The sequence below is a fragment of the Trichosurus vulpecula genome, chromosome 6 (genome assembly GCF_011100635.1).
Source record: "Trichosurus vulpecula isolate mTriVul1 chromosome 6, mTriVul1.pri, whole genome shotgun sequence".
NCBI lineage: Eukaryota > Metazoa > Chordata > Mammalia > Diprotodontia > Phalangeridae > Trichosurus > Trichosurus vulpecula.
The window spans coordinates 73574876-73597294 of record NC_050578.1 but is presented as its reverse complement, the minus strand read 5'-3'; the positions used below and the strand labels follow the sequence as shown (position 1 = coordinate 73597294).

At 36.1% G+C, this 22419-nt stretch overlaps 1 protein-coding gene across 1 annotated transcript in view; it reads right to left on the bottom strand.

Annotated features, from left to right (window-relative positions):
* Positions 1–22419, bottom strand: part of ANTXR2 (ANTXR cell adhesion molecule 2) — a 207572-nt gene that overhangs the window by 152053 nt on the left and 33100 nt on the right. Inside the window, exons 8-9 of the mRNA XM_036763092.1 lie at positions 5939–5999; positions 1376–1474 (exon numbers count right to left, since the gene is read on the bottom strand). Coding sequence (XP_036618987.1) covers positions 1376–1474; positions 5939–5999 — 160 coding nt within the window. The remainder of the gene's footprint in view (positions 1–1375; positions 1475–5938; positions 6000–22419) is intronic.

The window sequence follows — 22419 nt, the reverse complement described above, 5'->3', positions numbered from 1 at the left end:
TAAGAGACCACTTCTGGTGATGATAAATGAAAATAACATGCATAAAAAATTAGATCAAGGTAGTTCTTGTGACACATACATATACACATATGTATATATGTATGTTTTTGGATATGTATATATACATACATAAAGTGTATGTGTGTATATAATATATATATATACATATATATATATATATATGAAAATCAGCATTAATCAATCAAAAACCAGTAGACTAATCATCTACTATAGTTCAAGCACTGTGCTAAGCATACAAAGAATTAAACACTCCCTACTCCCAGGGAGTTTACATTCTAATACAAAGGCAAAAAATATATCAGTATATATAAAGAGAATATAAATAAATATGAGGTAGATATATAAAAAGGAGTTTGGAAGAAGGGCACTAGAAATAAGGAGGTCCATGAAAGCAGGTGAGCTACATCTTAAAGGAAAAGTGAAATTCTAGGAAGCAGAGGAAGGAATACATTCTACAAGCATGGGAGACAGCCAGGGCAACTGGAGATGACTTCACTGGCTTCCTTTATTACATCACATACACATATATTTCATTTTATTATTTTATATTATTTATATTTTCTTTTTATATTATTTATGTGTATATATATAGATATATATGTATTTATTTGTTCCACCTAACATTCCACTTTTACAGGAAACCTTTCCCAATGCCTCTTCATTCTAGTGCCTTCCTTTTATTAATTATTCCCTATTTATCCTGTATATAGTTTGCTTTGCATGTAGTTGTTTGCATATTGTCTTCCCCTTTAGATTGTGAGCTCCTTGAGGACAGGGATTGCTTCTTGCCCCCTCCCCCTTTTTGTATACCAACCCTTAGCACAGTATCTGGCATTCAGTAAATAGGCCCTTAATAAATATTTATTGATTGATTGGAGCAGGAGTGTCATGTGTGGGGAAGAAAGAGAGAAGGCCAATCTAGTGAGACCATAGAGTGTAGGAGGTAGAAGCAATGTCTAAAGAAGCTAGAGAGAGGTGTGAGCACTTGAGGGGGAGGCTTAATGATTAAAGTCGCAATTTGCTGGAAAAGGCAGGAGATGGGATCAACTGCAGCTCTGAACTTGAAATGAAAAAGCAAATATAATAAATAGAATTTATTTATGCCTGCCCTTTGAAACCAGCTTTAAGTATCTGAATCTTAAAAATAGAAGGTATGCTACAGATCACCTTGTACAACCATCAATTACAGGAATTGCTGCATTGGAGTCAAGGGAGAAATTCTCCTTTTCCTTCATAAGTGAGGGGAAAAATCAGTATAGCATTTCTTTTTAATAAATAGGAAACCTTTTGTGACATATCATTCTCCTTTATTCTGCTAATATGGAAGTAATTCTTCGATGATGGGAATACTTACTGATGGTGTATGTTTCATTCACAGTAAAGGTACATGAAGCACTGTTTTCACTTCTGCCCACTACAAACCCTCTTCCTGTCAGCACAATTTGAAATTCCTCTAAAAAAGCAAAAGGAAAATAAATATTTACTTTAATATTTTTTAAAATTTAATAATAGTTAAAGACCCTGAAAGTATCAAGTAAGCAGTTTTAAATGTCCTCATGTGATGATGATGGTGATGATAATGATGCCTAGTAAGTGCCAGGCATTGTTAAGTGCTTACAAATATTATCTTATTCAATCTTCACAATAGCCCTGGGAGGTAGGTACTATCAATATCTCCATTTTACAGTTAAGGAAACTGAGGCCCAAAAGTTTAGTGACTTGCCCAAGGTCACACAGCTAGTAAGTGTCTGAAGCCAATTTGAACTCAGATCTTACTGATTCCAGGCTACTATGCCACCTAGTTGCCCCATAATAATTAGCAATATCAAAATAGTTCCATTTCTGTCTTAACAAAGTCCTTATATTCTCAGTGAAGTAGCCAATAATTTCACCAGGCAAAAAAAAAAAAACAAACTTGAAAATATTTGTGGAGTTGTTGAGTAGAAGTGACCTGGGACTCTTGACAACAGAATCCAAGATCTGGAAGCTGAAAAGCAGCGACTGAATACTGGTTAAATGATCAACTAGACTTCTGTTATTTGTACACAAGCCAACCTAAACCCAAACAAGCTCATTACCAGGTGAGCCACAGAATGATACTGCCAGAAATGTCCATGGAGGAATTGCCTACACCAGAGAAGTTACATACCCTTGAAATACTTAAAAGTAATTTTCAAGTGTTGACTGGTTAATAGAACTGAACTGAAGTCATCAAAGCATCAAATATTAGCCGAGAGGAAATGAACTTCTCTGGGTCCCCTTCTAAATAATAACATCTGGGATTCATATAGTGATTCATGGTTTGAAATGATTTTTGCTAACCTACATTGTCTCATTCAATCATTTGGAGCAGGAGTTCTTTACTATTTTTTTTTTCTTTTCTTTTTGTCATGGGCACCTTGGGTAATTTGGTGAAGCCCTTCTAAGAATGTCTTTTTTTAATGTACAAAATAAAATATATCCAATTAAACAGGAAACTAATTATATGGTTATGTTTTAAAATACCAAGTTCATGGATACCAAGTCAAGAATCCCTGCTTCAGGGGACTAATATTCTCCCTCCTAGGTTGGATTCAGAGAGGGAGCACAGTAGGCAATAGTATGCAGAGAGCTAGATTAGGAATTCCAAAGACCTGGCTTTGAGTCCTTACTGGACATGTATTAGGTGTGGGACAATAAGCAAGTTACATAATACATCAGGGACTCAAGTTCTTTAAGACTATAATTTACAGGTGAACTACTCATTTGCACTAGTGGGGACTGTTTCCACACAAGTAAAACTACTTTGGACCAATGTAGATCCCCTGTGAGAAGTGTTCAAAATACCATCAGCTTCTAGTCAAGAAACACAGGAACACATGTGATTCCTTTACCTTTTCATCATCCAACTGTGGACTATCAATCCATTTCTACTGACTGCCTCTGTGTAAAAATTACTATTCTAACTTGTATAAGGTAGGTAGTAAAATAAATAAAAGCAATATTTTAAATTTTAAAAAATCTGAAGTGTTGTTAACTCTAATTATATGGACTAGTAATCGAAGACTTATGTTTGAACTCCTTAACCATAAGGAGGGGTGGCTTATCACTTCACTGCTACTTTCTTTATCTGCAAAATAAGGTGGTTGATGACCTGGTTGATCTCCAAAGTTTCCTTCAGGAATTATACATGTGGCTATTAGTAAACATTTTTCAACTAGGAAATGATTCCAGGGATATGATTTATGCAATGAAGTTGCTACAAGTGTCACAGATAAGAAACAGCAGACAATCTAATTAAGTTGGATAGCACAGGAAATTACCTGGAAAACTCCAAGGAAAAAAAAATAATGCTTTCCCTCTTTCCACCAATACTTTATACTCCCTGAACACTAAAGATAGAGCAAACAGTTTTTTTTTTAATTTTTAAATTTAGTTATTAATCATTAATTTTAATTTTATTTTAAATTTTTTATTTTTAATTTTTAGTTTTTTAATTTCAGTATAACCTGAAATTTATTCTCTAACCCTGGGAAAATATTAAAGACTATAACCTTGTCAACAGTACCTCTTGCCTCTCCGTACTTACATAAAACATATGTGATTGCTATCAAATACTATTCACTCTAAGTTTTAATTATTTTTTCTATAAGCCATATACTTAATACTCTATCTTAATCTTATTCTTTAACAAAAAGTTTCCTACTAATTATCATTCGCTAAAGAGCTGGAGGATAGGAAGGAAGGAGGAGGCAGCCAATGGAAAATCACACTTGTATGCTGAAACCTACTTCCTATTTACATACATATGATATAAGGTTAAAAAATATTTGAGGTATACTTCAAGAAGGCAAGAATTCACAAAATAGAGGAAGGATAGTCCCAAAAATCTTTCCTGAATGATGGAAGGGTAAGGGTCTAAACTGAGAGTAGAAATGTAAATATGAGGCATACTTCCTTTTCCCTCACAGGATGCCTCACTGAATTACTGCTGAAATGTCAATCATAAACGTTCAGAAGCTCTCAAAGCTTGGGGTCCAAGAGAACTGCCCTGATTTGCTACAGCATCCTACAAATGATTGTGATTTCCATGGCTATTTTACAAAACTATACCAAAAAGTTTAATATTATATTTAGCCCAAAGAAGCCACTGATCAATTTTTCAGGACTTATCTTTTCTGTTTCAATGTGTATGTGCAATGGCTTAGACTGAGATTTGATTCTTGTTTGAATAAGCATTTATAATTATTAAGCTCTGGTATTAATTTTTGTACTGGATTCACCATTGGAAATGAAATCGTTTTCAAAGAAGTTTGCTGCAAAGATTTTTTTTCCAAGTTACCATTTTCCCCTCTAATTTTAGCTGCATTAGTTTTGTTTGTGCAAAAAGAAGTCACTTTATGAAAAAAAATATGTTGAGCCATAGAAAAATTCTTTAAAACCCACCAAATACCCGTAAAAAGAAAAAAAAATCTAACACACCACTTTAGGAACATATTATTTAGAGCTCAAGGAGACTTTCCTTTTCTAATCCAACTACCTCATTTTCATATAAGGACACCTGTACCTAGAAGGTAATTTGTATAAGATGATATGGGTAAACCTCATGTATCACTCCTCCAATAGAGCTGGAATTTGAACTCAGGTCTTATGCCTCCAAATCTGATATTATTTCCACTGTGCATTCTTTTATTTATTTAGCACATTCTCTAAAATATAAACCAAATTTTTAATGCTTGAATTCATAGAAATTTCCCTAGGAAAAACCAGCATAGAAAAAGTTGGTAGACTCAAATGGATTCTTCCCATGTTGTTGGAAGATAAAAGCCAGAGAACGAATCACCAGCCAACTCAAAGATGGTATATGTGCACCTTCCAGTGTCATGGAATATCATAAGGCACATGTTTACTTTTTAAATTGCAGACAATTAAAACTAATTTTACTTTAATAGTTAGAGAATTTCATGATGCCAATAGAAATAGTAATTATTTGATCTATCCAGGTTCTATGAAACTGGCAGGAGGGACCACTGTTTCCATTATTAATCAAAAGTAGTAATTCTCCAGATATCAAGACAGGCATCTTTTAATATGAGTACCAAAATGATGTGTAAAATAATAAATATTTAGGAGTTTTGCCTTTTTGTCTTTAGAGAGTGTCAAGGCAACCAGTTTGGTGAAGGGCTTCATGTCTATGCTATATGAGGATCAATTAAAGATGCTGCAAATGTTTAACATATAAAGACTCGAGGAACATAAAGGTCATCTGTCTATATGTATCTGAAAGGATATTATGTGAAAAAGAGATTTAACTTGTTTTGCTTGACTTCAGAAGGCAGAACCTGGAACAATGGGTGGAAGCTACAAAGAGGAAGGCTTAAGATTAATAGAAGGAAAAACTTCGTGACAATCAAAGTTCTCCAAAAGTTGACTTGTTGTTCAGTCATGTCTGACTATTCATGACCCCATTTGGGGTTTTCTTGGCAAAGACAGTGGAGTGGTTTGCCATTTCCTTCTCTAGCTCATTTTAAAGATGAGGAAACGGAAGCAAACAGGGTTAAGCGGCTTGCCCAGGGTCATACAGCTAGGAAATGTTTGAGGCTGGGTTTGAACTCAGGAAGACGAGTCTTCCTAACTCCAAGCACAGCACTTTATCCACAATGCTGCCTAGCTGGCCTAAAAGCAGACTAAGCTATTGCAAAAAGCAGTGGATTCCCCCTCATTGGAGCTCTCCAAGCAAAGGCAAAAATCTTTTATGGAATGAGTTGGACTAGATGCCAGCTAAGTCCTATGTAACTCCAAAATTTTGTGACTGTGAACACTATAGCTATCCAAACTGTTGAGTATGATAGCAAAATTATGAAATGGAACTCAGTTATTTTTTATTTCCAACATGTTTTAAATTTTTTATTTTAATTCAAATAAAAAAGATACTTACGGCCCACACAGACACTTGATGGTCTCAGGTCCAGTATTTCTGTGCATGATTTTTCTAGTATCTACAAAGGAGAAAAGGGAAGTGATATATAGATTAAACTGCATAATGATCAGGGAGTTTTAACATGACAGATAACACTTGGACTTTTGATTTCATAAAGGAAAGGAAGGAAACAAACATTTATTAAGCTATGCCAAACATTTTACAACTGAAGATATTGAGATAGGCAGGGTTTAGTAACTTGCCAAGGGTTAAATAGCTACTAAGTATCTGAGGCAACATTTGAACTTAGGTATTCCTGATTCCAAGACCACCTAGCAGCTAAAAATGTTTACTTTAGACATATTTATGATGCTTTCACTAACACTCTTTGTTCTGTTAAGATACATTTTATGTTCTTATACTCTATGGCTAATATAACCAAAAGAAAGCATACAATTACACTCTACCTGGTCAATATCAGCAGTAAGAACAGTGCCAGCCGTCCCCAGAATTGTCGGGTCAACAAACTCTAGCAAACCAGTCACAATCCAAACAGATTGTTTTCCACTTACAGATGAAGCCTAAATCCAATAAATTAATGACTATTATCTTGGCCATAGAGTTTATATTCTACTTTCCAGGCTTAATTCCTTGGATACTAGTCCTGAGTCATGATCCAAACATGACTCTCACAAAACACAGACCCTGCATCTTGTACACTTGTATCCTCTCCCAAACAAGATCAGGGCAGGAGAATGACTCAACAGAGTTCCTTCAGGGAAACAGGGACCCACTATACAAGGATCCAAATGAAAAAAAAAAAGGAAAACCAGCAACAACACATGATGAAGCAAGCTGTTTGGAAAGAATGCAAGAATCCTTGCTTTATTGCTGGGATTGCTCTGTACTCCAGCGTCATAGGTTCATAAATTCCAGATGATGATCTCTTCTTGCCATAAGACATAATCTAGAGTAGTTTCCAAGTTTTTCATGCATAAAACTGGGAATGAGGAGAGAATTAAAGTAGGAAAAGTGTATTAACATAGTAAAGTGTTTCCTTTGACACAAGTGGAAACAATCATTTACCCCCAAAGAAACTGCGTGGAGTTATGTCTGTAAACATATATTTATTTGCCAAAATAACACCATTTAGAGTTTCTCTCTAGTTCATCCTTCATATTTTTCAAATGAAGATTAAATGATTAAGATTTTTTAAAACATTAAATGAATATGCTTCTGTACCTAAGAAACAATACCGGTTCTACCTGTACACAAAAGTGATAAGTGTGATTTAAGGAACACAAAAGGCCACCTATCATAGGATGTTAATTCCTGTAATTGAATACCCCTCTTAAAATGCAAGCATGTTTTCTGGGAGAGACAACATCTTAACACATTACCATCATCTAATACCTTAAGACAAGTTGATTTAAACATAACAGCTAGCACAACATTAGGAAAAAGCTAGAAGGAAAGAATCCATTGAACAGGTAAGTTTTCTAAGCAAGAAATTAAAATAAAAAGATTCCAGGAAAAGAAAACTGAGGTTAAAAAACATGTTTGCAAGAAAGACACCATAGATAAATCAGCAGAGTGACTGATAGGGATAAAGTTAAAGGAGGAGAAGAAATGAACCAACATTCAAAGAAAAAAGTGATCTCAATGAACAAGTATTCACACCAAGAGTCACAGTCAAAATCAGTCAAGGAAGGGTAAACTCCCCTCAAATGACAATGGAGTAAAACTCTAAGAATCTACAGAATGGTTCATATGAGCAATCAAAAATTAAGTGAAAGTATCAAAGAAATGAAATCAGAAGAAATTGGCACACATGTTTTTTTTTTTCCTTACTGGACCTGTGATTTCACTGTCTAGCATAAAATCAATGAGGAGCTTCCTCTGCCAGAGCAAGCCAAAAGCTGCTTTCCAACTTTTTCGAGGGTTGCATAGGCCCATGAGAGGTTACGTGATTTACTCAGAGTCACAAGGCCACTATGTTGCCAGAGATAGGACTTGAACTTATGTTTTCCTGACTGCTGCCCAGCTCCTATCCACTACATCACACTGCCTCACAAGAGACAAATAAGAAATTTTTAAAAGAGTAGGAAATTTAGAGGAAAAAACAAGACAGAATATCTCTAAAACAATAGATTCTCTGATAAAGAAAAAAATAATTTATGTCTATGCAAAATGCAAATGCAGAAAGAAAATTAATTTAATAAAACCAAAACACAGCAAGATTGAAAGAGCTCATGAGAACTCTACAAATTAAGAACATAAATTGAAGAGAGACTGTGAAAAGATAAGTTCTGAATTACAGGTTGCAGAGGGAAAGAAGTCACACACACACACACACACACACACACACACACAAAACACCCCTGATATGATACTTCAGGGAAACAGGCATGAAAATTCTTCAGAAATATTTAAGGTGATTGGCAAAATATATATCAAGGGAATTCACACAACAGTGAAAAAACCTACATTCAATTCATCACAGAAAATTATAATCAGATTTTAGATCTATAACATCAAACAAATTTTGTAAAGCAGAAGAAAAAATTTTCACTTTCAAAGGAAGCATAATCAAAATACCACAGGATTGAGCTTTTTTCCATGAAATAAAATAAAAATTTGTAATATAACATTTCAAAAAACAAAGAAGATCAGCTACACCCAAAAATAAGATATTGTGCAAATCAGAGCCTATGTATGAAAGAAAATAATTGGATATCCAGTAATGGGAAAGAATTTGAGTCATTCCTTCAAAAGAACCCAGAGGTAAGCAGAGAATTGAACTCAGAGGTGAATGAACAGGGAACCAGAGGTTCAAATGGAGGAGGGAATGACATCAACAAGGCAAGAGATGGGGAAAAGGCAAAGAATGGGATCCGAACCCATGGACGTTGATTACAGAGCACTTCTCACTACACCTTCAGGAATTAGCAGTTTTAAGAATGGATTCTAGAGTATCCTAGAACATGGAAGGAGTAATAAGAAGAGAAGAACTCAAAGAGAATTTATTAGAAAGATTCATTATGAATTAAAGTTACTGAAATAGAAGAATAGATGAGGGTGGGGGTAAGAGGATGACATACCTTACTCTAACCTATGATGGAAGATAGAGGTAAAGGGAGAGGAGGAGAAAGGAGAGAAGAGTAGAGAAGAGAGACAGGGGTGATGAGGAGAGGAGGGGAGAGAGAGAGAATATATATATACATATATATATATGCATACATATATATGTGTGTGTGTGTGTGTTTACATATTTGTGTATATATATATACACATATGTATATATGGGGATATAGAGATATAGATAGATATATGTGGATATATAGAGATATCTATATCTATCTATATATTTATATATACATATGTAAACTCAAGGAACTTTATTGATAATCTGTCTTGGTTGTATGAGAAACCATGAATAAAATTTAATGTCATCTAAGATCTTTCCTCTCTTCTCTACCCTTCCATTGTACTTTCTGGAACCCATGTTCTACTGTTAACGAACTACTCTTCATATTAGACCTGTGCACACTCACACACAAAAAAATACTTTGCATATGTTTTGTATTTGTTTATATGTATACATGTTGGTTTCCCTGGTGCTATGGAACAGCGGTCTCAATCTGACCACAAGTTTGACACTTTTGCTGCAGAATATAAGCTGCTCATTGAGAGCAGGGTCTTGTTCTTTTTATCTCTGTATATGTAATGCCTGGGAAATAGCAGGTATTTAATAAATGCTAAATGAATTGAAATTAATTGCATTGGTTCACCAACCTTTCGGACCTGGGCAGCCAGCATCTAAAATATGCATCCTGAAATTACTGTCTGAAAATGCTTGTGAAGTAATAAGATTATGACTCCTGTCCTTAAACTCTTTTTAACAGCTGAATAAATTGAAAGGGCTATACAGTTGCTAATTCAATTATCATATCAGGATTTAGAAAAGTAGAAAAGAAGCTATCCTTGCATGAAAAAACATCTAGCCTTGCAATTAATTATAAATGCTGAAAATACAAAAACCCACAGTTTGGGACAAATACAGATGGCCAAATATGTTTTCTAGTGCAAAGAAATCCAAAGAGATATGAGACAACTCATGCATTATTAGTAACTAAACATCAGTTTCATAATTCCATGTTTTCCATTTATACTTTATCAGCCTTTTATTACATTAAGAAAAAAATTAACTGTTTACCATGATGCTTATTCATCCAAAAGTAGTCAATATTTTTACTTCTCAGCTGTTCTAATTCATTTTGTATTCATATGTTTTGTAATAGTTCATTATATTTATACCATATTCATAGAGTGAAGAAAAAAACGTACATTACCAACAACTAACAACAATAATAATGAGATGTTGTTAAGCAAATAATAAAATGGGTCAAATGTTAATTTGTTGCAAAGGTTCAAGTGAGCCTGCTGAGCCTGAGTTTAAATTTGGGGGGCAATAGAAAGTATAATAAACCAGTTCTTGACAAATACTCAGCTGGATTACTTTTAAATAAGCATTTAACTAAATCTATGTGTCTAACAGAACAACAAATCTATCAAGCACTTCAAATAATACCTGGGCCAAGAGTAGTACAATTGTGTTTGTTGGAATTGGTAAAAATTTACTTGAAAGATTTCAATCTTTCTGAATATCTATGATTTTTTAAATAAAAGAATTTCTATAAATGTATTACACACATATTCATACATATACATATATGAAGCTATCTATTTATTAGGTATCATTTTTGTTGGAATATAGTTAGGCAAAATAATTTTAATATTTTTTCCACTTCTTCTTCAAAGTGATAATTTGGTTTTCCTTTTTTTAAAAAATAAATCAGACTAGCTAAGGGTTTATTGATATTTTTAGATTTATTAATTTTAAAGCTTCTAGTTTTATTTAGCAAGTCAATGGTATTTTTGCATTCCATTTTGTTAATCTCTGATTTTCAGAATTTCTATTTTGGTATTTACCTATACCGTTTTGATTTGCTAATTTAGTTGTATACCTAATTTCTTGATCTATTCTTTTACCTTTTCTGTTGATTAAAGTGCTTGGAAATGGATCTTCAATTCAGGACTGCTTTGGCTGCTTCTCAAACACTTTGGAATATGGTTCCATTATTCTCATTAACTGTCACTTCTATGATTTTTTTCTTTGACTAGCAAATTCTTTAGGACTAAATTCTTTGACCTCAAAATAATTGTTAATTCTTTCTTCAAAAGCCCCTTACTGAATAGAATTTGTTTTAAAAAAATCTATGACTTTCTTGTTTATATTTGGTTGGACTTGTCTCAGAGGGAGTATTCGAGTTCACCATTATTATAATTTTATTGTTTAGAAAAACCATAATTTAGGTAACTTTTCCTTCAAATATTTAGATTCTGTCATTTAGTGCCTATGTATTAAGCAATGATATTATATTGCTGTCTAAAATGCCTTTAAGTATAATGTAGTTTCTAGGTTTATTTCTCTTAATCAAGTCTATGTTATTATTTCCTTGTCTGAAATTATGATTTCTACACCTGTTTTGTAAGTTGAGCTGATGGAAAATAGATTTTGCTACGCTATAATCTTTCCACTTCAAGTTTATTTCTTATAAACAATATGGTTTCTCAATCAACTCAACTCCCATCACCTAATCTAAGGTGGCTATAGACAGTGATGGTCATATTTTTGATCTTGCAATCACGCACTTCCATATGCTGGTACTACTGTTTTCTCTGATCATAATTTTCTATCATCCATTCCATCTCCCTCCATGTTTTTTTTACTCTTGAACCTATTTTTATCCTCACTTGTTGAGTCATTTTGAGTCCAACTTTGTGACCCCATTTGGGGTTTTCCTGGCTGCATTTTATAGATGAGATACTAAGGCAAACAGGGTTAAATGACTTGTCCAGGGTCACACAGCTAGCGAGTATCTGACACTGGATTTGAACTCAGAAAGATGAGTTTTCCTGACTCCAGGACCAGCACTTTATCCACTGTACCACAGAGTTACCTCCAATTCTTTCCCTCTTAGTAGTTTTCTAGACTATCACCCATTTTCTGGGTATCCTCTCCTCTCTTCTCAACCCTGAATCCTTAGAAAACCAGGTCAGTTCAACTCTATACTACTACTCATAAGTCCCTTGCTCCTTTTCCTGCTCTCCTTTGCTTTCTCATTTTATTTCTCCTTTCATGAGTTCTCCTTGGAAGATGGGAGTTTATTTTGCTTACACTAATTTAGTCCACTTCACCTATCCTCCCCTTTAATATTACTCTCTCCTCTCTCTTGCCCCCACCTGAGTCTCTGTTGAATTTAAGTATTTCTATATCCAACAGTGAGTGTATGCATGTATGTATTCAATCCTCCTTTGTCCAGTTCAGATGGAAATGGGGTTCATGTGTAGCCTATTCTCTATACCCTTTTCTTCAGATGTGAACAAGCTAAAACCAGACACATTTGACCATATCATCATGCAAACACACCCTATAGTCTCTGGCATGTAAACCAAAAATGTAAACTCTTCGGTTAGCCATATAAAATCATTTGGAGTCTGGATAAAGTTTCTTTTTCTGGTCTTTGTACAAATGACTTTCTTTCATGTATTCTACATTCCAGCCAAACTCACATACATGTTCCCCAAATGTGATATTCCATCTCTCAGCCCTATGACTTTGTAAATGCTTTCCCTCATAGCTAGGATACATTCTCTTTCCCCCACCACTATATATGCCCCCACTTAGTATCCCTAGCTTCACTTAGGGCTCAGCTGATCCCTTTAGTTATTAGAGTTCTTTCTGTGCTTAAATTACCGTGTATATACCGTTAACAAATCACACAAACATATAAACATATAAACAGAATATTCACAGACATTTTCTATCTACTTTGGCTAGCAGGACAACTTGCCAGATTGAATCCTATCCACCCACCCCCGACGATTTGTTGCTGAATTAGAATAGCTGATGACTCAATATTCCTCACTTGGTAGAAACTAAGTGACAGAATGGAAATGATAGCAAGGTCAACTTGCTGTAGAAGTCAAGAAGGGGTGGGACCAAGGGTGCATGTGAGAGGTTGGCCTTGGCAAGGAGAAAGACACTAGGGTGACATTAGGATGGAAGAAAATGAAAGGAAATTCAATGTGATGCGAGATAAGGAGGAGAAAAAGAAGATATCTCCAAGAATGGTCTGAATATTTTTAATGTAATATGAGGCAAAGTCCTTAGCTGAAAAGGGTTGGAAGAGGGTTGACATAGACTTAAAGAGAGACAAAAAGGTTTGGAAAAGCCATCATGGAAAGTGAGAGAGCAAATCAATTCAAGAGGATTAAACTGACTGCCTTGCAACAATAAGGGCCAGGTGAGCTGAGCTAACAGAAACTTGTAATAAATCCAGTAAGAATGGTTAGGTGACTTTCTCCAGCTCCATTCAAAAGCATGTGAGTAGGAACAAAAGAAGGAGAGTAGGGAAGAATCCAGGATTGGTGCTAATCAAGGTGTGAACAGCAAAAGAACAAGAGGGCAAAGGTTGTAGAGTTGGTATTGAGTTGAGTTGATTCAAAAAGAATGTGGCCAGTGCAAGTGATAGCCTTGGAAAGAACCAAGAGGTAGAGGAATTGGAGGTTATGTCTAGAGCATAGGCCAGAGTTAGGGTTCTTAAGGCATAGGGAAAGATCAAATGACAAAATATTATGATCATAAAAAGGAATTTCAGAATTTATAAACTTGGAAGTATCAGTATTTATGAACTTGGAACTTATGGATAATGGCAAGGTCATGGGTGTGACCATCTCTGTGTATAAGTAAGGTTGAATGGAAGAGTTGGTCATGGGAATGAAGTAAGAAAGGAATTAGGAAGTTAGGATAATTGAGAGAATATTAACTTTTATGTTTAAGGGCAGAAGATGAGAAAAAGAGAAATACTTTGAGTCAGGTCCTGGACTCTTTGAAGAAGAAAGGAGATTGAATGCTTTGGTGGTCTATAGATAATGGCTATCAGGATCTGAGCTGAGTGATGATTTTGAATAGGATGAACCTCAAAGAAGAAGGGAATGAAGGTGTTCTAGGGTGGTTCTAGAAGTGACAATTCTGTTCAAGGAATATTGCAACTCCTCTACCACAATCAATGGATAATACAGCATGAGAGAAAGTCTAGCTAGGACTGAAAACAGTGTAAAGGGAAGTTATATTGTCTCAGTAAGGGCCAGAAGATGGAAGGAGTGAAGAAGGATAGAGGTTTAAGATAAAGGAAAGTTTAATTTTGGAGCAGGCATCCAAAGCATACAATGCAAGGAGTTTGACAATGACAATATGGAGTTTGACATTGGGGCAGGATTGTGGGTGGGGGTAGGGTTGGGGTAAATGGGCTAATGGGAGTGGTGAGTCTAGCATCTGGAATGGGGTTTGTTCAGCAGCAGCAGCCAGGAGTTCAAGTTTACTGGGAGTATAAAGTTATTATTGAGTGATGGCAGTATGCGAACCATTGAGAAATTGGTCAAGGCAAAGTATCAGTGACTGAAACGAAGTTCACTGGAGAAGGCAGATCTTCCCCTGAGGTTCAGACTCCTATCACATGGTGATATTCTGTCCTCTAATATCCAATAGGTCTTGCTTCATAGCAAAGAAGGAGCACCAAGGCACATGCTTCCTGATGAGTAGCTATTGATTATCCACATCAGTTTGTATTAGTCATCCTTTGGGATAGCAATGTCTTCTATGATTTTTCTTTTTTCCTTCGAATATCTTCAGTGTGGATCTAATTTGGTCAGGCTACTTTTCTTGACTTCATCTTCTTAGATGGCATTGATCTCATAGCTCTAAGGTGCCAAGGACTGAGGTTTTAGGGTAAAATGTGATGGTTCTATTGTCACTGATGGAAATAAATGTTTATACTTGTTGCTGTTCAGTCATTTTTCAGTTGTGTCCAACTCTTCATGGCCCCATTTGGGGTTTTCTTGGCAAAGATACTGGAGTGGTTTGCCATTTCCTTCTCCAGCTCATTTTACAGATGAGGAAACTGAGGAAAACAGGGTCAAGTGACCTGCCCAGGGTCACATAACTAATAAGTATCTGAGGCTGGATTTGAACTTCCTCATTCCAGGCCTGGCACTTTATCCACTGTGCCACCTAGTTGCCCTAAAAGTTTCTAGAAATCCTGACAAATGTCCAGTTTCCATGTATTTTTTGGCCTCCTTCCATCTTCAACTGTGAATACTCGTAGGATGATGTTGTTTAATTAAATCTCAAGCCAAGTTTTCCATAGATTTATTTTCACCTCCTCTGCTTTAGCTGTTTTAATAAAATAATAACGCTAGCAATAATCCACCCTTCTCCTCTACTGTATTTTACAAATGTGCTTGTATTCTAAATCAGGGTTGATCTCAAACAAAAATCTCTCTCTCTCTAATCAATGAGACGCTTTGTAATATCTTATCTACTTCCACATAGAATTTCTCTACCTCATCATTGCTATTAAGCTGTTTGATGCATGCACTGAGAAATTATCTTTTTGGTAATCCTTTTTGCTCATGATTATGTACTTCAAAATTAAATGATTAACTGTCCCATGAAATTATGTTTCTTGTTTCCTTTGGGTACACAATGAAACTAACTCTGCCGACTACTTTGTGTGACCCTCCAAGGAGAACCTGTGGATCATCCTTTCATTTAGCTGCAACATTTTCTGGGCTTCTGGTTTCATGTATTGTGAGAATATCAATAAAGGTGTGGTTTAGTTCTTCCAATAGTGTGTTAATTCACTATTTACTGTATAAACAGTTCATATTCAGAATACTAACAGATAAGTTAATGTTTAAAGATGGTCTAAAAATTGTAATTCTTAGCATCATCTGTACCTTTTTCTGATACTCCATACCATCTTGGAAGAAGCAAAAAAGGGCGTACAAAATTGAGCAAGATTCAACTTTATTTTCTTTCATGAAGTGCAATGGACAATTGGAGAGAAGAAAAAATAAATAAGATACTCAAGTGTCTCTCTGCTCTCCTTTGCTGTACAGCCTAACATATATTTAAATATTCTGATATTTGTTAGCACCAGAACGAACCTTAAAAGTCATCTAGTCCAACCCCATCATATAACAAAACGGAAAACGGTAACCCAGAGAGTTTAAGGGATTTTCCCAAGAACACCCAGTGGAAAAGCTGGGATTCCAACTCAGACCCTTTGACTCCACATTGAGTGCTTTCCATTGCACTGTGATGCCTCCCCTATAGATGTAGAAGAGTAACCCCAGCTTCAATTTATGTCACCAACTTTTCCCAGCACTACATTTTGCTAAAGCTACAGGCTGAACGTATGACCAGACCACTTAAAAAGAAATCTCATTATGATATGTGTTCTTATTTTTGCAGAAGGGATGGGATGAGGCAAGATGACAAAGGGGTTGTCCGAGTCAGAGGAAGAGGGAAAAGGATATTGTTACTGTTGATTTCAAATACTATTAAAGCTTATTTTCTATTATGCATACCAAAAGCATTAACCTCCAGTTCCCCCAAATGAAAAATTCTACCAATTCATTATTGTCAGTCTCAGCTGAGGAAAGTATCTGACTGAACTAATTCATACTGATGTGTACCAGAATCTAAGTAGCAACACTGCAAGAAAGGCAGTACATGGGCATGTTGAGTTTACTAGGGCCATGAATGGACCACTGAAGACCACTGGCACAGCTGTCTGTCCATACAGTAACAGACACTATAAATAACCACTTGGGAAATCTCCCCATCAACTCGCCTCTTTTGATATAAGGCCTCCATACTTGTTGAGTTTTTTTTTCCATTACAGATGTCCTGGGCTTATCAGTAAGTCTCTAAATGCTTTCATTGTAAATTCGTATTTGGTGTCTAGTTGGCTGTCTCTCTTATTGCTGTCTGTTGCCTCACCATGCCTCTTAAGCATGTGTGAGTCAGCATTCCCTGCCTGGGGCTGGGGACATAAAACACAAGTCCTGAACTAAACAGAATTGTTGTATTTCTTCCCCATTCCCCCCAAAGGAAGCATGGCTCTTTTGTTGGACTTCTGTTTTCATTCTCTCCAATGTCCAGAACGTACTCCCTCCTCATCCCCACCTATTAGAAAGCCTAGCTTCCATCAAAGTTTAAAACCACAAAATTTCCTCAATGAAGCCTTTCCTGATCCCTCCAGCTACAGGTGCTTTTCCCAACAACAAATGTTTTGTATGCATTTTGTATACATTTATATATGTACATGTTGTTTCCTGTGTTCAGATATAAGCTCCTTGAGGGCAGGGACTTTTTTCATTTTTGTGCATTTATTACTCAGTACTTACTGCAGTGCTAAGTAGCCACATAGGCACTTAATAAATACTAAGTAGGTACATAGTAGGCATTTAATAAATGCCTGTTGGTTGATCAGTGATGAATTTTGATCAGCACTCTACTAAGATTCAATTTTACCAACAAACCCAAAGACATAAATGGGTACCTAATAATACACCCCACTCCCTCACCCCTAAGGCTGACTCTGAGATGCCCTAGAATCCAGTCCTTCCAGGCTCACCTTGTATTTGCCACAAAGCAACACTGCCATCAAGACTGGGCTTCCAAACATGCAAGTACATGACCCTGCCAGGCCCTGTTTTTGCCTGCCAGGAGTAAGCGTCTTCAAAGTGCTTCAAAATTCTAATGACCTGTCTTCAGTCGGTGAGTTCCTCCCATATGCAGATGCTCTACTTGAACTCATTCCCCAATAGTTTACATGCTCCCACCTCCTCTTATTTTCCCTGTCCCAGGGAAGCTGAGCCTGACTGCCAAAAAACCAAACTCTTCTCCCCAACACCAGCTGTTTAATGCTTCATCCCTATCCATATCAGTCCTTTTCTTACCGATGCCCCACTTCAGAGCTGCCTGGCCCCTCCACTGTGCCCTCCACTGTGCCCACTGGGACTCCCAATCTCTGGTAACAAAATTTCTTTCATTCTTGACACCCTTTTCTTTTTCTCTCATGTGCTTTACGTCTTCCGGCACGTGTTGAGTCCATGTCCCCCTGAAAGACAATTCATCACTGTTCATCCAAATACCAGGTGAGCTTTCTCTCATTCCCTCCCCATGGAGGGATACCTGTGATAAGTCACAATACGTGTTACTTCCAATGACTACTTCCAGACTCTCCCTCTATCAGCATCATTCAATTTTCTCCTCTGAGGTTCAATAAACCCAGTCCGTATTCTGATCATTGTTCCCAATCAACCCTCCCATCCCCCAATATTCGTTCTCCTTTCTCAATGAGCTCAGTGTTTGCCTCACAGTCTCCACTCCAAATTCTGCCTTATATTAGGGGACTCCATGCATATTAAGGTGCCCTTGAATACCCAAACTTGCCAGTTCCTTAATCTACTCCCAACTCCTCCCCTCAATCTTAGCTACACACAGTGACGATCATATTGATGTTGCACAAATGTTCCCCTTCTATTCTCTGGAGTTCCAAATTTCTATATCTGACCTATCTTGTATCATTCCATCCCTCCCCATTCCTTATTACTCCTGAACCTACTCTTCATCCTCACAATGATTCCCAATTCCTCCATGCCTTAGTGCTTTTCCAGACTGTCACCTTTGCTCTGGCTACACCCTCTTCCCTTTCTTCCAATCTTGACTCACTAGTAAGCCAGGTCAACTCTATACTATCCTCTATTCCTGAATCTCTTGTTCATTTGTCCTATTGCTGATCATGTCTTGCCAAACTCCAACCCTGGATTACTCCCATCATCCATCTCCTTCATTCCTGTTTAAAAATTCCTTCCAGGGGGACTACAGCCAACTGAGCCCATAGGAGCCCTGAAGTCTGGAGGCAGCAGAGACGCCATAAAGATCACCTGAAGACAAGCCAACAAAAGACCTTCAAAACTGGCACCAACCCTGAGGAGATAGTTAAGGCATTGAAAGAGAAGACTGAATCTGAAAAAGGGGAAGATGCCTTTCCAGTAGCAGGTCAAAAACTAGTTTGTGCAGGCAAAATCCTCAATGATGATACCACTCTCAAAAAATACAAACTTGAGGAAGAAACCTTTGTGGTGGTCATGGTGACAAAACCCATCTCAAGCACTTCAGCACCATCACCAGCTACAACTCAAAAATCAAACCTTACTGCCACTACTACAGTAAGTTTATCTACAGCAGCAGCTGTAACTCAAGCCCCATCTCTTTCCCCTGCTCCCACACTACTCCTTCATCTGTTACTCCAACACCAGCTGCAGTGGGTGGCTTGTGAACCTGTGCTTACTAGTGTCCCTAAGGAAGAAAAACCAGCAGAGAAACACAGATTTATGGGTATGCAGAATCCCAGTTTAATGAATACTGCTATGATTGTGTAGTTCTGAATTAGTAAAATCATTCAGTAAAGAAATTTAGAACTATGGAAATAGAGTGACCAAAATGCACTGACCCAGAGATTTTGTTAAGAAGAATATACTCCAATGGAGGTCAGTGACAGTAAGAAAGGTTACATCCATACCAAAAATATTTATAGAAGAGCTTTTGTGTAAGCAAAGAAATGGAGACAAATTAGATTTATATTGACTTGGGAATTGACTAAATAAATAGTGACACACAAATATAATGGAACGATGAATATAAAGAACACAGGGAAGTATGAAAAGACTTATTCAAACTGATACAAAGTAAAGGTAAGCAGAATTGGGAAAATAACATACAGAATGTTTACAAAATGTAGTCAGAAAGAATCCCAACAATGAAGTTATTGAAACTGAGTGTTGTGAAATTATAATGACCAAGGTTGGCCCCAAAGAAGAAATAGGAGAAGACACCTTCCCCTGCTTCTTTGCAGAAATGGGGATCATGAGTTTGGAATACTAAATATAATATCACATTTTTCATTTGCTGATTAGTTTTGTAGAACTTTTTTTCCCTTTTTTCCTCTTTTTTTTCTTCATCATCAAAAGCAATGGTTCAATGGGAAGTAGAAGGGGGAAGGGAAGAGACACAATGGGAAATGTAGATGATGTTAAATCATAAGATATCAACAAAGGTATTTTTAAAAAAAAAAGGGAAAATTTTTGAAGTCATGGAAGATATTTTGGGTCATTAAACATGCTGTATTCAAGTCCCATCTAACTGGCATTCCTATTCAAGGCTTAGCTACTTTTAGTTGTCAAAATATGCCAAAATGTCTTTCTTTCATCCAACTACAAAGCTCTATATGAGCTTCAATTGCCTCTCATGGCAATAGTAGTTGGGGGTTGCTTGGAAGAGCCATTTGTATTATATGGATAATTTGTAGGTAGGGTACTTATGAAGTTTGGAGGCTGCCCCATGTCATGAAAAGTCTGATAGTAAGCATTTAAAATTATTTTTTATTCATTCATTACTTGTAACTCATGGCTATGAGTCCCAAATTCCACAAAAATATCTGACATTAACCTCATAACCACTACATTTTATATTTCTTTCAGAAGATGTATAATTCTCTTATAATAGAAATTATTTGTTGTTATTAAAACTTATTCTTACTGAATAAAGCCCCAAAAAGTTTATGGTAGAAAGGAAATCTCAATTAATTAATTTACAGGTGCAAAAAACAAGTATTTGTCTCAATATGTTAATAGAAATACAACATTCATCCTTTACAGATTAGGATTATATATTCTCCACTTTTAATCAGATGTTATTAATTCAGAGCCAATTATTATATATTTTAATCAGAATATTCTCTCTGATACTAAAATATTTCAAATGTTCTTACCCATTAGAGTTTCCGTATATAACTTCACAAAACTTCTTTCACAAGGGGACCAGACAAGAAAAGATGGTTGTTCCCTATTCTCTATTTGCTTTTGGTTAGCATTAACCATGAATATAATCTCAAGAACCAGCTGTCATTGTGTCACATGTTGAGTGCAGATGTTTGGCAAAACATGAAAGTGAATCTCACTGTTGATGCAAATTTTGTTGTTCCTTTGCTGTAGCTTGACTTGAGCATAGGACCAAAATGGAGTTTCACAATGGATACACTTGACACATTTCAAATTAATTTGGATTGAGTCTAACTGTAATCTCCTGTGATGTAGTCATGTTGTGTGATTATATCACATGCCTTAATTGCATACTAGGCAACAAGTGGCAGTGAGGTACCTTAGAGCCAAAACTGGTCAAATTTGTACAAGTCTGAGAATCGCTATTAAGTCAGGGATGAAATTATTCGACAAAATCTATGAAAGAGAATCTCATGTTGGCTCTGATTCCAAACATATTTCTTGCTTTGCTCTTTCAGCCATGATTTTGGACTGCATCATGATGTATTTCTCCAGTTGGGGACTTTGACTACAGGATTGTAAATAGGTGACTATTTTTTTTGTCAAATGACAGATTGTAAAGGGACCATCTTTATTAGGTAACCAGATTGTAACAAAAGAGCTGTGCTACCCAAATGACTGAAGAAGTAGGCCCTAAAATGGAAATTAACAGCTTATATCTACATAGGAATTTGGCTACCATTAAGTGATTTATTTATTCTGTAAATACAGCCTTTTTCCTTTTGAAAATGTAGGACCCAAATCAAGTCATATTTAAATGAGCAGACGTGAAACTCTAAACCTGACCATACTGTACTTAACTGTACTTAAGGCTAGATGACCTAGGATATAGCACAATCATGTATGTTTAGAAATGAGAATGGCTGGTGATGCTGGTACTGCCTAAAGATTACTCCCTGTAGTCAAACTGAACACCTTTCCTCCGAGTACTCTATGGTGGAAAAAAGTCCATTCAAGGTAAAATTGGACAAAGTCCAAGTTAAGAAGCACAATGAAATTAAAAGGTTAAGATTTATAAATTATAGTTCAAATATCTCCTATTCCTACTGCTTTACAATAAAGCTAAATTAAGGCTGAGATTACCAGGTAACTCATAGAGATTATCCAGCCTTTAAGTGAGAGAGAAGGAAACTTCTATTTATAAGAGAGAGCTGAGAGATGTAGTGTTTAGATATGAGAATAGTACTTGACCTAGGGTAAATAAATAAACTCTCATTTAATGCTGAAGAACACTTTGTATGGGATATTCAACTCAATCTCAAAACTTGATCAATAAAAAGTACGACCATTTTAGTGAAACTGGATGTCCCTGACTTTAAAACATATTACAAAACAGTTATCAACAAAACTTGGCACTATTAGACACAGGCCCTGTATTGACTGGCTTAGATGTTTTACTGCTTTTTTGTTTAAAGGGAATGCTCACTGGAGGGGGGAAATAAGGGTGGGAAGGGAGGGAATACAGAAATGATAGTAATATAAAAACAAAAAGAATCAGCCAACTTTTAATTTTTAAAAGAAGAACTATCTAGTAGTAGACCAAAAAATACAGAAATAAATCAATGGAAGAGTCTAGAGATACCAGATTCATTGATAAAATGTTACAGCTTGCCAAATCTATGTAGAAACCAAACCTGGGGAAAGGATTAATTATTTAAGAAATGTACCGGGAAAATTGG